This window comes from Rhinichthys klamathensis, unplaced genomic scaffold (assembly GCF_029890125.1).
Source record: "Rhinichthys klamathensis goyatoka isolate OS25496 unplaced genomic scaffold, OSU_Roscu_1.1 h1tg000436l_1, whole genome shotgun sequence".
Classification (NCBI taxonomy): domain Eukaryota; kingdom Metazoa; phylum Chordata; class Actinopteri; order Cypriniformes; family Leuciscidae; genus Rhinichthys; species Rhinichthys klamathensis.
Window position 1 is genome coordinate 937521 of NW_026606932.1, and position 14149 is coordinate 951669.

At 41.5% G+C, this 14149-nt stretch overlaps 2 protein-coding genes across 4 annotated transcripts in view; one reads left to right on the top strand and one right to left on the bottom strand.

Annotated features, from left to right (window-relative positions):
- Positions 1 to 454: 454 nt before the first annotated feature.
- pdp2 (putative pyruvate dehydrogenase phosphatase isoenzyme 2) lies at positions 455 to 2498 on the bottom strand. Its single transcript, XM_056235955.1, has one exon. It carries the CDS (start codon positions 2496 to 2498, stop codon positions 915 to 917), a length of 1584 nt encoding a protein of 527 aa, XP_056091930.1. The 3' UTR covers positions 455 to 914.
- terb1 (telomere repeat binding bouquet formation protein 1) overlaps positions 2422 to 14149 on the top strand; it is a 32261-nt gene continuing 20533 nt past the window's right edge. For 2 of the 3 annotated variants that reach the window (XM_056235952.1, XM_056235954.1), the window contains exons 1-12: positions 2422 to 2557; positions 3503 to 3554; positions 3669 to 3739; positions 4132 to 4242; positions 4364 to 4492; positions 4579 to 4707; positions 4835 to 4895; positions 5631 to 5728; positions 5867 to 5995; positions 6082 to 6234; positions 6322 to 6453; positions 7750 to 7875. In XM_056235952.1, the coding sequence (XP_056091927.1) occupies positions 3733 to 3739; positions 4132 to 4242; positions 4364 to 4492; positions 4579 to 4707; positions 4835 to 4895; positions 5631 to 5728; positions 5867 to 5995; positions 6082 to 6234; positions 6322 to 6453; positions 7750 to 7875 (1075 nt within the window). In that variant the 5' untranslated portion in view covers positions 2422 to 2557; positions 3503 to 3554; positions 3669 to 3732. The remainder of the gene's footprint in view (positions 2558 to 3502; positions 3555 to 3668; positions 3740 to 4131; positions 4243 to 4363; positions 4493 to 4578; positions 4708 to 4834; positions 4896 to 5630; positions 5729 to 5866; positions 5996 to 6081; positions 6235 to 6321; positions 6454 to 7749; positions 7876 to 14149) is intronic. The other variant, XM_056235953.1, reaches the window with a different exon arrangement.

The window sequence follows — 14149 nt, forward strand, 5'->3', positions numbered from 1 at the left end:
CAAATTAGAACAGAACAAATAGTAACAATATAGACAAGTAGCAAAAATATAAAAATCACAACATTGTTTACTACCAGAAAATATGGTGCACATGTTTACCTTCATAAATCTACACAAGCTATGTAAGACAAAGACAATGTTTCTCTGAAAAAAAGTGATTTTGAAATGTTTACACATAACTTATAATAAAACCTTCCATAAAACCGGCCCCTATGACCTTCATACTTTGCACTACAAATATTATCAGTTGAACCATTGCCAAGAATTTTGCTGTGGTACTTTGACACAACCAATAGTCACTACAAAGTGCAAAGTGAAAATGTCTTCATAGCACAAGCCAAGACAGCTCAGAAACAAATAACATACAGCAGAAGCCAAGTGTGCTTAATTCATGTAATCTTCAGGCTGCACAGCAACTTAAACTTAATGCAAGTGATATTAATGTCTTATGGAATAAAGCATTTTTGTCATTATTCTAATTCTACTGTTGTGAAAATTACACTTAAATGACCACTTCTATGAACAGATATACTCAGTATAACTATAACGATTTGTAGACATTAAATATAAAAATAAACAGCCTAATGTAATATAAAACATAGCCTACATAGACAGATTAAGACTTGACCTAATGTACCTTCACATTTGTAACCTTGTGTCATTTAAAATGAACCAGTGAATTCTACCCATTGTTTGTATTCACATTTTCCAAAACAAAATGCAAGAATCTGTTGCGAACTCAAATTAAAGTCACCTGCAGGCATTTTGAGGTGTATGCAGTGCACTGGATGAAACAATATAAAAGACACACAAAAAAAAAACTGCCTAAAAAAGCATTAAAAAAAAAATCTCTGCTGAAAACAATTCTTCAAATCTAATTGTATATGTATGAAACTTTAAAATGTTGTTCTTTATTAGTTTTTAGTTTTGTTGAAGTTCGGGTTAAAGTAAATCACGGTGACAGTGATGTCATCACGGTACATGCGTGCTAAATCGCTAGGTAGAGCCAGCATGGTTGCCAATCTCTCCTGGTCCACCTCACCATACTCATTTGTGCCCAGCGCATGGCGAATCAAGTGTGTGGCTCCATTCAAATCCAAAGCAGGTGTTGCCCTGGCCCGTCGCCGCAACAGCAGCTGCTGCATTTGTCCCAAGTTGAGCTGGCTGGCTGAAACCGGAGCCTGCAGATGAATACCTGTCAGATGTTCCGCCACAAGCCTGACTGCCTCATCATTGCTCATCTCGTCCCAGAGACCATCAGAGGCCAAAATCAAAAATCGGTCCTGTGGCCGCAACTGGTGGTAGGTGACATCTGGTGTGGCCTCCAAGTAAGGTGGGGTGAGATAATTAGGTGGAGCATACTGATAAAGATTCAACGCTTCTAAATCTGAGTCTCCATTCTCTAGAACACTCTGCTGTAGCTCACGACTCCACTTAAAGCGCACGTCACCGAAAGCACGCAACGGCATCAGGACCCCGAGCAGCCTGTCATCTACGATCACGGTTTGCCGTTCACTGGCCGGGTGCTGCCTACATATCCGCTCCAGCTCGGTTACATTGGCAGCGTTGTGGTCTTGTGTGAGTGGAAGAGCACTCCAGCTCCCATCTTCCTCCTGGACACCCAACACTGCCCGACAGTCTCCTGCATTTGCAACATGCACACCCCCTGGTCCAACGTGAGCCACACAAGCTGTGCAGCCAGCAAAGGCGGCCTGGATGGCTGTGTTCCGCATCAGGTCATTTGCGAGCGGCACCTGCGCCTCAAGGGAAAGATCCGTGTCGAGTCGTTGGAATGCATAGCCGAGAGCATCATCAGGGTGCATGCCGTCACCGTGTTCTTCACTTGCCAGAAGCTCCTGCCAGTAAACACGCAAATGTTCGACGTAGAGGGCTGCTGACTCCCTGTAGTTGTAGTCATTATGGTGCTTATACCACTGCAGGATGGGCGGCACGGGTCGTACGGTCTCCATGGCGGCCTCTAGATCCTCCAGGACAGACTCTGCCATCATCGCCACAGCAATGTAATAAGGCAGGCGCTCGCTGACCGCTTGAGCGCACGCATGTCCGCCGTGTCCATCAAACACGCCGAAAAGCATGCCACGAGTCTGCAGGCAGTTGGCGCTGCTGCGTCGGTCCTCTAGCGGAGTGTTGGCTGAAAGCTGGTTACTCTCAAACCTCAGCACCGGACTGGGACCACCACGGCCATCAAATTCTGGAATACGAACAGACTGCTCGTTAGCACACAGAACAGCATTGATCTGCAGCCGGCTCAGCTGGAAGTCCATGTCATGTCTTGGAGCACACAGTGTGTTCTCTCCTTCCTGTCCTGAGCTTCCATCTGATCGACCACTACGGGAGGAGAAGCTCCGGGCTTGAGAAGGGAACAGGCAGGTTCTAAACTGTGCAACAGGTAAAACATGCTGGCTGGCTGCAAAGAAACGGGACAGATGTCTTCCGCCAGTGTAAAAGAGGAGTCTTGAATGCAAATAGCCAGACATTACTGCCTGGATGCAGTGACTGAAGCAGTCTACAACTCCAGCATCTGGGAAAACACAATGTGAGATCTCATTTAGTAACTTAACAGACGGTCTTAAATTGAAATGAACAGCAACATGTTGTGTAGATTAAAAGTAGCAAAAATAGTTGTTTTTACAGGCTCACGTTAGTGATATAACCCACAAAGATTAAAAAAATGTTAATAGACATAGTTATGAACTATTCCAACTCTTAAATCAAGCAAAACATTTAAACTGCTGATGCGTCTGTAATGTAATAAATCCAACATCGTCGAATTCTCATAACGTTATCTGTGAGAGTAAAAATAAAATCGATATAGGCATACGTATAAACGCAGTTTACCTTTAAACCATGGGTTTAAAGTGAAACGTGCTAGCTTTACAAGCTAACATACCGGCTTTCGTGATAAAATTGGCACAATGGTTAATTTTACATTGTATTTATGTTTGTCTGCAGATTGTGTAATTGAATAGATATGCTGGGGAACTGTCAGTGGAACAATTCCCTCAAAGAGCAGCTTTAGTAATATGAGTGAAATGCTGAGTCAAAAAGACATACCTGCCACTACTCGCCGAATGATTCTTCTTCTGCAGTGCTTTTCAGTTCCATCGCAGCTGGTTGCAAAACATGCAGATCCCAGCGCCCCCTACAGTCCTATGTGTACTCAACATTTTGGAGAATACTTAAAAAAAAAAGTATATATATACACTGTGTTTTTCGTAACTAAACAAATATACATATAAATGTGCGTCCAAAATAAATAATATAAGTTAATTAATTGCGATTTTCATGCACTATGCTGTTTTTGGTTTTCATGAGCGGCTCAAATCACGTGATTCAAAAGAGCGTCACATTATGGAGCGGGAATATGAAGATCTTCCGTTGAAATGTCGTTAATCAATCAATAAAATGATTGCGAGAACTGAAGGAATTTAACGACTCTGGCCGAATCATAATTAAAACATTTCTATTGTAAAAACTTTAGGATTGTGGTCCGTGGATATGATGTAAGCTAACCAAACCCTTCAATCGTGAAGGTAAATATTGTGGCAGTCCAGTGAGGTTGACGAAATAGTTTTACTTATAGTTAATGCTATTTACTTACTGTCAATATACCATATTCTAACAACATTTGTGATGTTTTTTTGCAGGATATAGTGACACTTTGAGCGCATTGGTGGAAAGGATGGTTTAATGAGTCCAATGAAATGAAAAATGGAAGGTCAACATCATATCATAACAATAAGTTTAATTGTATAAAACAATATGATAACTTTCATCAACAACATTAGCAAACACAATTACATAACATAATATAGATAGATAACTGACAAATGCATAACTGTAAATATAATTTATTCATACTTGTATTATTATTAAATTTAATCTGTAAACAAATATGTAATGTTTTAATGACTAATGAAAGTTGTTATGAGGTTACTGTTTCAGTTTCTAGTAAAATGCTTTACCACCTCTGGTTTGTTTTCTGTTGTAATGTACCTAGTCTGAGGTGGCAACATTTTATTGCACAGTACCCATCTATTGTACAGATCCAAGTATGTATTTTGCTCAGAATTTTGCTTCTAAATGATTTAACAGTGTTCACGTTTTCAGCTACTAAGACAGATTTGCGTCTGTTACTGGAATGTCTGAAATACCAGATGAAATGGCCTGGCTCACAGAAACAAGCTCTTCTCACTATCATCTCAATCTGCAAACAAAATGGTCTGATTTACAGCTCAGTACATACTCATATGACACAAAAATATGACCTGCCTCAAACAAACTTGAAAATATTTGACTTTAATGACACTTTTGATTGTCTTTAATGATTTCTCTGTATCAGATCAGTATGTGGAGTTCTTCAGAGAGATTGGAGGAATTTCCTTCATCTATAACCTGTCAAAGTCCAGCACTTTCTCTCAGGTTAAAGAGACCGCTCTATTTACACTTGCATCCTTAGCTGAATTGCAAGGTTTGTATGCAGTTTATATATATCGATAAAATATTTGTATTGTTTGAGATTTAATATTTAACTATAAACATATTTTCTCCCTGCAGAGAGCTGTAAACAGACACTGTGCAGAGAGGAGACGTTTCGTGACTTAGCACAGCATCTGGAACAAAAAATGCCACTTACGGAGAAAAGAGTAGCGGTGTACATGGTGTCTGTATTGGTTGCCAACAACAGTAAGATTCACCATAAAACTTACATCCAATGAGACCATTCCTGTGCTGATAATGTGATTTTATAGAGTGGGGAGAGAACAGGTTGTCAATTCACAAATGGTTTGTTTATCTGTGTTTTGTGTTCCAGGATGTGGACAGACTCTTGCTAAGACCTCCAGATGTATCGAAACCTTGCTCAATTTGTTCAGGTACATATATTAGGTTTAGTTTGTTCAGGTATTGCTTAATTATCTGCCATTATTTAATGTTTTTTTTAATACCTTTACATTTAAATCTGTGATGTCACATAACCCCCTGAAGGGTGCTAATTGCAGCGAAACTGAAAAAGTAAAGTGTATGGTGTCCATCTGCATAATGTTTAAATAGATTTATCCCAATTAACACCTATAGGGAGGGAACTCCTGTGAAGAATACGTAACAATATTTTAATGATAATAAATGTCAAGAATGAAACCATTCTGGTGCACGGCAAAGCATCTTCAATGGAAAGTAAATTAGGGATTGTCCAGCCAAAAATAAAAATCCTGTCATAATTTATTCACCATGATGTACAGTAGTTCCAAACCTTTATGACTTTTTTTTCTGTGTCCAAATTATTTTATTTTGTGTTCCATATAAGATAGAAAGTAATACAGGTTTGGAACAAGATGAGGGCGGGTATTTTCATTTTGTATATATTTTATATATATTTTTCAACTATACATCTAAGTCTCCAAGACTGGATAAATGAAAACATTCCCAAACAAAATGTAATATGCTTCCCTACTTGGTGTGGAAGAGGAACATTTCAAACACTGTCTGGTGTTTGTTAAAGTGATTCACAGAAATCCAGATAAACATCTGGAAATTTACTTGAAAAACACTCCTTTGCTGCTCAAAAGGACCAGTTTTCAGTTTATTTTCTTTCTTATGACACTTTTCAGGCATAGTTTTCCAGATCCCAATGACTCTTTTGAGCAGCTACAGTTGTGGGCCACTGTGTCTAGTGCTCTCTGTGGCTCTGTCAACAACCCTCAGAATGGTATGGTTATATTCTCTATCCCTTCTCTCCCATTTACCATCATTAAACCCCAAACTGTTATGTAGATTGAGAGACAGACTTTTCTGTACACATGCATTTGAACACTTTGACAATCTTCCATGTATTTGTTTATGACAGAGGAGAATCAGAACTTATGTATGCATGTGTTTCCCCTGGTGAAGACCTGGCTGCAGGAAGTGGCATTGCCCAGGGCAGATTTGGCACAGCCTATATGCTCATTTATTGGCATGACTGTGGCAAACAACCGTGAGCACAAAGCACATCAGCACAAAATAACATATAATGGCATCTTATGTGCTCATTTTCTCATCTCATATGAATGTGTTTTTCAGCTTGTGCTCAGGAGTATTTTGTGTCAGTGGGAGGCCTGAGTTCACTCTCAGACACTCTTACCAGAGTTTTGTCTCAGTCTGTACACAGTGCTGCTGCTTGTAAGATGGCAACGGTTATCACTAAAACACTCTCGGCCTGCATCTCAAACAATGGTAAGATGAATGCATGCACACACCAAGAGAACCATATTGGGTTCATATTGTTTTGAATGCTGTTTCCTTTCTCTTTCTGTCTTTCAGAGCAGTTGGTATCTTCTTTATCAGAGTTGAGGGTTATTCCAGGGCTGTTGTGTCTGTTGTCCAGCCCAAACCTTGACCAACAAGACCGGCTCGCCGTGGTGCTGACGATTGGACACCTCACGGATGCCTGTGGTGAGTGTGTTGGTAAAAGACTTGTAAATGACATGCATTCCACCAAATTCAAAATTTATATGGTGCACTATAATTTTTTTTAGTATTTTTAAGTATGAAGTAAGCGCTAGCAGGCATTGGGACATTGTACATCATGAAATTGCATTTTGATGATGCATCATAAAACATTTCGAACCTCTTGTGTGTGGGAATAATTATCCAAAAAAGAGTTCTCTAATGCCTACTTCAAAAGCTTGCCAGAAACTACTCAGTCTGGGTACCTTTAAATTACTATAATGATCAAACTTTCATCTGTGATAGACCAATCTTAATCTACCCTTCTATATGGGAATATGCAGATTGGAAATCAGGTTTGCATTCAGTTCATACACAAGCAAAGCTCCAGTATATAAGTGCCTGCAAAGTGAACTCTAGATTAAAATGTCTTTTTATCATTCTTAACAAATTTCTGCAATTAGCCAGATGCGCTTAAAGGAAAAGTTTGCCGAATTTAAACCAGCTTTTTATTGTTACAATGTCGGTAGTATACCGTATGTAAATTAATATTGTCTACTCTTTTTCTGCATTACCTGCACCCAGATATCCCTGTTTATTTGTTAGAAAACATCCATCTGATGAAGCAAAATGTGTCATTTTGTGTCATCCAGAGGGCTTTAGGCAGCTCCAGGGATTTGTGTCTAGTTATGTCAAAAAGTTTTCGCATTATTTCTGCATAGCCAAGCTTAACATACATTTAAGATAATATTACGATTTGTCTTCATTCTTATATCAATATTTTTTCCAGCATCTGTTTAACCACATATGGGTGCTTAAAGGCCTGTTTACACCAAGAGCGATAACTATTACTATAAAGATATAGTTTTAAAAATCATTCTAAATATAAAAGAATAGCAGAATCCACAACACAATGATAATGGCACGAAGAAACAATATCTTTGGAATCACTTTAATTACGATTTTGTTCCAGCTGATAACCGATTAAAAACATTGACAACCAATCAGTTACCATCCTGCTTCAAAGAGCTTGAGCATTTAATGTGACAGACGACACATCTGTAGCGGATGCTTAGAATAAACAGAATTAAATTGTGCATTGGTTTTGATGCTAATGTAGTTATTGTTATAGTTATATTTATAGTTATCGTGAAAGGGCCTTAGCACTGCAAATACACTAACAGTATTTGTTTACGTACATAGCAGTATAGCAGTTTTGTTTTGCTTCATTTCAAGCACTGAAATCTTGATACAAATGTTGTATATTGTTGTAATTATTCTGTCTGTTCTCTGTCTATGCAGTAGAGCACCAATCTCAGTTGTTGTCGGCTGGAGGTTTGCCAATTATGATTTCGCTGCTCACTGAGGCCAGTGATGAAGAGGTCAGAAAGGCAGCTGTGTTTGTACTGCACACCTGCAAAAGAATCAGTGAGTTTTTTATATACACATGTTCACACTATATGGCTGTAGTAGCTAGTGATGGGATGTTCAGATCATTTTATTGACTCTGATCTTTATATTTTGTACAGCAAAATGAACAAACTCATTTGTTCATTTCAGCAGAATTCAATTAAAATGTTACAAGTTAATAATTCCAAAGTCAGCGTCTCTAGCCAAATTATGAGAAACAGAAATTATTCATTATTTAGTGACAGCCACTTAAGCTCTGCAATCTGTACAAGAAACAGAAATGATTAGGTCACCTCCTAAGTCTTCTGGTCCAAGTCGTTCGTTCTTTTGTCATGTAACAGCTCTATAGACCAAAGCTATGCAGTCTGTAACGGAAAAGAGAAATGATTAGTTCACGTCCCTACTCCCGAGTCTTCTGGTCCGAGTCATTTGTTTTTTTTTGTCACATGACTGCTTCACAGCTCAGTATTACAGTCAATAATACTAATGTAATGTTGTATTTGTTGTATGTTTTATTATATTTAGGAATTATTCAGTGCAAGACCATAGTTCCAAGAAGTACAGTTGCTTCAGACAATTTCATGGCCAGACAAAAACAGATGGGTCAAGAGCAGTTGCGTTTAAAGGGTCATGAAACCCTAAACCCAATTTTCTGAGATTTAATCAGAGGTATGTGTGTTGAACACCATTGAAGACAATGTGGGCATCTGTTAGATTTAATAGTAGGGTGAAAATGGTTAAATTTTAGTTTCTTTCCGCTATTTTCGTCTTCCGGGTTTAAAATCTTCATCGCAGGCTGTGACGTGGCAGAGCACAGTATAGTGCGTTGATGACCAGTGTTGGGGGTAACGAGTTACAAAGTAACGGATTACAGTAACGATATTACTTTTTTGGGTAACGAAGTAAAGTAACGCATTACACTAAAAATATCGGTAACTACACTACTTTACTATACTATAGGAACGCGCTTTCCTGCGTTACCCAAGCCGTGTTTGCTTGTGTGTAAAGTTCTGTCTAGTGGTGCGTGCGCACCGTTGCCATAGAGATCAATTTGAGTGACATAGCTGCCGGTGCGAAGGAGAGAGGGAAATGGAGACGGAGACGGAGACAGGGGGTCTCTGCAGCGCGAGTCTCCGCTGACTGCACGCGCACCTCCCCAAACGGACGAGGCGTTTATACTCGACGCGCTCGCCATTGTACTATTCTGTGAAACGACGGGGCGACTCGAGTAATTGTCCTCTTAACCATCAGGAATCAACGGTGAGAAGAAGAAAGGTCCACACGTGACGATGTTTATTTTAGTAGGCTACATCACCACCAATAACACTACAAAAAGAATCGTGTACGTAAAATCCAGTAAACCCTGAGATTATGACTTGTGACATTAGAACAAAATGTGGATATAAAAACATGTATGTAGACTATAGAACTAAATCAACGATCTCTTAAATAGTTTCTAATTTCACTAACATTTCATTAAGTTTCGTGGACATTTTATAAAACATGGATATTTCTATTAAAAATGCTTATTATGCTATTGTAGGCTCATTTTGTAAACATAAGCAACTGATTTAGACACGCAAACTGTGTGCCGGTGCGGTCACGGTGAGACGTAGGCTACATGCTCGGGCAGATTCGGCTTCTTGAAGTCGTTCATCCTCGGATTCGGCGCCGCGCGCGCTGTTACAAAAACTCTTCTCAAGTCTTGGAGCACAGCAGGTAACACAAAACAAAATGAACAGGCTTGTTGCAGGGTTCATTGTAGAGGAATGCTTCCCCTGCCGACTATTGAATCGCCAAGAAAAATGCATTTTAAATTAAGATTAAAAATGTAAAAGTGACCTTTATTTTATTATTTTTCATTGACCACTTCATTTTTTTTTTTTATTGCCATGAGTCGAATAAAAAGCTTGTTTTGTTCTCAGGAGAAGAGTTTATTCTCATGTTTCCCAAAGCCTGTGTTTTAAAACTTGTGTGTTGACCCCATTTTAAAATGACCGCACCATAGCCTCCTTTATCCTGTTGTTTGTGGATTTTACAGTGAGATATATTTCCTTGTGCAGACAGGGATATTGTTCTTTCATATGGTTTTACATGCCATTTTGTATATATTTATACAATAAACACTATGTAGACAGGCTAAGTGATGATAGGGCTATGATATTTGTCCATAAATTAAGAAACGGGAAAGTAAAGTAATAAGTAGTGAAGTTACTTTTCAAACGCAGTAACTAGTAAAGTAATCTCATTACAATTTACAGAAGTAACTAGTAACTAGTAACTAATTACCTTTTTTGAGTAACTACCCCAACACTGTTGATGACTCATCGGTGTCTCATAATTATTAATGAGACTGAGTTTTCATATCCTATGAGAAGACACGGTCTCTTAATTATTCATGACACCACGTGGATCTTTCCAATGACAGACATGTCAAACTGTGATATCGCGTAGTAGATGAGAGAGGCAATCATGGGACGCACGCAAGTGTTTGTTTTCGTGGTGCAAAAGTCCAATTGGGTTGAATATGTTTCCCCGCAATGCTGCCCGGGCTAGACTCTGGCGGTTGGTTTTCCATCAACCACGGACACATCTAAACGTGTGTGCCGCAAACATTTTTGAGCTTCGAGAATTGGAGAATGGTGGACTTCGCCTTGTTTACAACCAATGCAGGTTGCGTCTTGCGAGTGATGCGGTACCAAGTCCCGAGGACTTTTCTATCCCTTCAGAGGTGTGTGTGTGTGTGTGTGTGTCTAAAATGAGAAGTCATCCACCTCCACAGAGCCATCTTTATAATGGGGGTTCAGGGGGTGCGTAGATCTAGGTTATGCACGGAACGTTTTTTTAAGCGGAAAATTAATAATTTTCAAATATATGTATAGTGTCTATAAACAACTATATATTTTATAATGACATTATAATTATACATGTAGCCTACATTAATATGTTCTCAATAGAATTACGATTACTGTAGGCTTACTAGGCTAATATAGCAGGGCATTCAGTTACTTTTGAAAGGACAATAATAAAGTGTCGTATTTCATAAGACTTTAACTTTGCCAGCTATAAAAAAAAATCTAGCATTTCCTCACGTTTTACCACTGCTTTTAGTGACAGTCGATATGCATGGGATACTGGCGATGACAGTGATGGCCTTACCACACCCCTTCTCACAGCCATCCACGCCCATTTAAGTTGCATTTTTCAAAAAGATTGTGAGCTAGACTTGAGCTGAAAGAGGGGGGTTTCATGACCCTTTAAAACATCATAAGGCGACAAGGTGGAATTCAACATTCTACATGTTGAAAAGATTCATTAAAATCAAGGATCCAATCATCTCCACCTTCACTGAACGCGGGCATACACTGTGCGATGTCTGTGTGATTTCAGCAAGGTTACCTAGTCACACTGAACGAGTAGATCACATGCGATGTAAAGCCAAAGCTTAGGATTTATGTGCTCACACTATACGGTCCGAACGTCAAGCTGTGACTTGACTGCTCACACTATTCGTGTGAAATATGTGCGATAAAGCCCCGAGCTGGGTTGCGCCAATAGATGATATTATGTATCCAGAGATATTGTCAAAACAAGCATCAGACAGCTATCAATATCAAGATGATTTAGCATTTCCAATTTATGTATTAAATTATTATTATTGTATTATTATTATTAGGGAAGGCCTAGGCTACTTTTATTATTAAATTGATAGGCTATTATAATTAATTTCATACCGCATCACCGCATAACCAATGAGCAGGAGGGACAGACCAGGACGGTGAAGACCCCTCGGGCGGCCAGGGCGGTGATGCCCTCTCAGTACCAGACACCGGCTCGGGACCAGACACCAGCTCGGGAACAGCCATAAGAACTGTAACATCCACAAGAACAGACACCAACACAGGAACAAACACTGGCTCTGGCACTGGAACAGACTCCGGCTCTGGAACAGGCACTGGCTCTGGAACAGGCACTGGCTCTGGAACAGGCACTGGCTCTGGAACAGGCACTGGCACTGGAACAGGCTCCGGCTCTGGAACAGGCACTGGCTCTGGAACAGACTCCGGCTCTGGAACAGGCACTGGCACTGGAACAGGCTCCGGCTCTGGAACAGGCACTGGCTCTGGAACAGACTCCGGCTCTGGAACAGGCACTGGCTCTGGAACAGGCACTGGCTCTGGAACAGGCACGGGCTCTTCAACAGGCACGGGCTCTTCAACAGGCACGGGCTCTTCAACAGGCACTGGCTCTTCAACAGGCACTGGCTCTTCAACAGGCACTGGCTCTGCCTCCGGCTCTGGAACAGGCACTGGCTCTGCCTCCGGCTCTGGAACAGGCACTGGCTCTGCCTGGGACGTGAGCAGTCTCTGACTGGGCAGACGGAACGTGAACAGTCTCTGGCTAGGCAGACGGGACGTGAACAGTCTCTGACTGGGCAGACATGACGTGAACATTCTCTCGCTGGGCAGACGGGACGTGAACGGTCTCTCGCTGGGCAGACGGGACGTGAACGGTCTCTCGCTGGGCAGACGGGACGTGAAGGGTCTCTGGCTGGGCAGACGGAACGTGAACGGTCTCTCGCTGGGCAGACGGGACGTGAACGGTCTCTCGCTGGGCAGACGGGACGTGAACGGTCTCTCGCTGGGCAGACGGGACGTGAACAGTCTCTGGCTGGGCAGACGGGACGTGAACGGTCTCTCGCTGGGCAGACGGGACGTGAACAGTCTCTGGCTGGGCAGACGGGACGTGAACGGTCTCTCGCTGGGCAGACGGGACGTGAACGGTCTCTCGCTGGGCAGACGGGACGTGAACGGTCTCTCGCTGGGCAGACGGGACGTGAACAGTCTCTGGCTGGGCAGACGGGACGTGAACAGTCTCTGGCTGGGCAGACGGGACGTGTCTCCCCCTTCTCCTTCTCCGTCCCTTCTGACGGATCTGTGCAGACTCGAGGTTGGTCAAAACCATAGACGGAATCCCCACGCTGGACGGACTCAACGACGATGATCCCATTCCTGAAGAGACCAGTGAGGAAGACTCTGCTGCCCTCCTCTCCTCATTCCTCTGGGCACACAGAGAGAAATATTTAAAAAGAGAAATCCCATTCTCTCTCTCAGCCGGACACAGTTCGCTCCGCTGAATCCACATTGGCTCGTTCGTTCTGTCACGGGTGGACCGGGAATAATTCCGTGGATTCAGATGCAGAGCAGAAGTATTTTAATAAGACAAAACATAAAATAAACCAAATCTAAATCCAAAAACAGACAAGGCAGGGCAGGAACAGGCACAGAATACAACACGCGTAACAAATACAACGAACGAGCACAGGACAGCAAACACAGGAAGACTAAGGCCCGGTCCCAAATGGCACACTTCATGTGCACTTTCGGTCTTGTGGACTTACAATGGCTGCCGCGTGCGCGTGTCCGTGTCCGTTAAGTCCGCAGTGTGTCCCATTTGTCATTTTTAGATCTCAGAAGGGTGCTCCCTCTGCGGTCGATTTGCGCCCTTGATGCGCACTTTTGCCGAGCCCACGCTGATGCGGACTCCACAGCAGACTTCTTCCCGACATTCAAAGCGGCGTTACGTCGCGAAAGTGCGGACTCAGAGGAAGAGCGCGAGTGCTTAGGGTTCCATTTGGGACAGGGCATTAATAGAGAGGCAAACAAAGGAGGGTAACGAGACAGACAGGTGGAGCAAATAAACCAATAATAAGATAACAAGGGGGAGGGATCAAACAATGACAAGAGCACATGGCTCAACATAACAAACACCCATGTGCATCACAAGACAGGACAGACATGTGACAATAGAAGCTTACTCCTCCTCATTGAAAATTGTCTAAAACATTTAGGTCGATTACAATGAATTATAGGCATATAATTAAAATGATTCACAGTCTATAATATGTCTGGACACTGCAATAATTAGTCATCAATGAAAATTAAAGATGCAGTCCGTAGCTTTTTTGGGGTTAAAAATGATCCAAAATACATATTTGAGAAAATACATAACCAGCCAGTGTTCAAAACTCTCTGCTTGCCATAGCTAGATTCAAAACGGTTAGCTTGTAATAATGATTTTAATTCCAGTGGTACTGGTGGGTTTCCGCGGGAAATTCGAGCATGTCTTTGCGTCATTACGTCACACCCGTACACATAAAGAAGGAGTTTCGGCTAGCCGGCTATACTGCGCGTGACGAGATGTTTAGATGTATAGGCTTTTCTCGCAGCACTTTACATGATTAAACTTATGGCATCCAGAAAGATCCAAACAACAATCATCAGTGTCAACT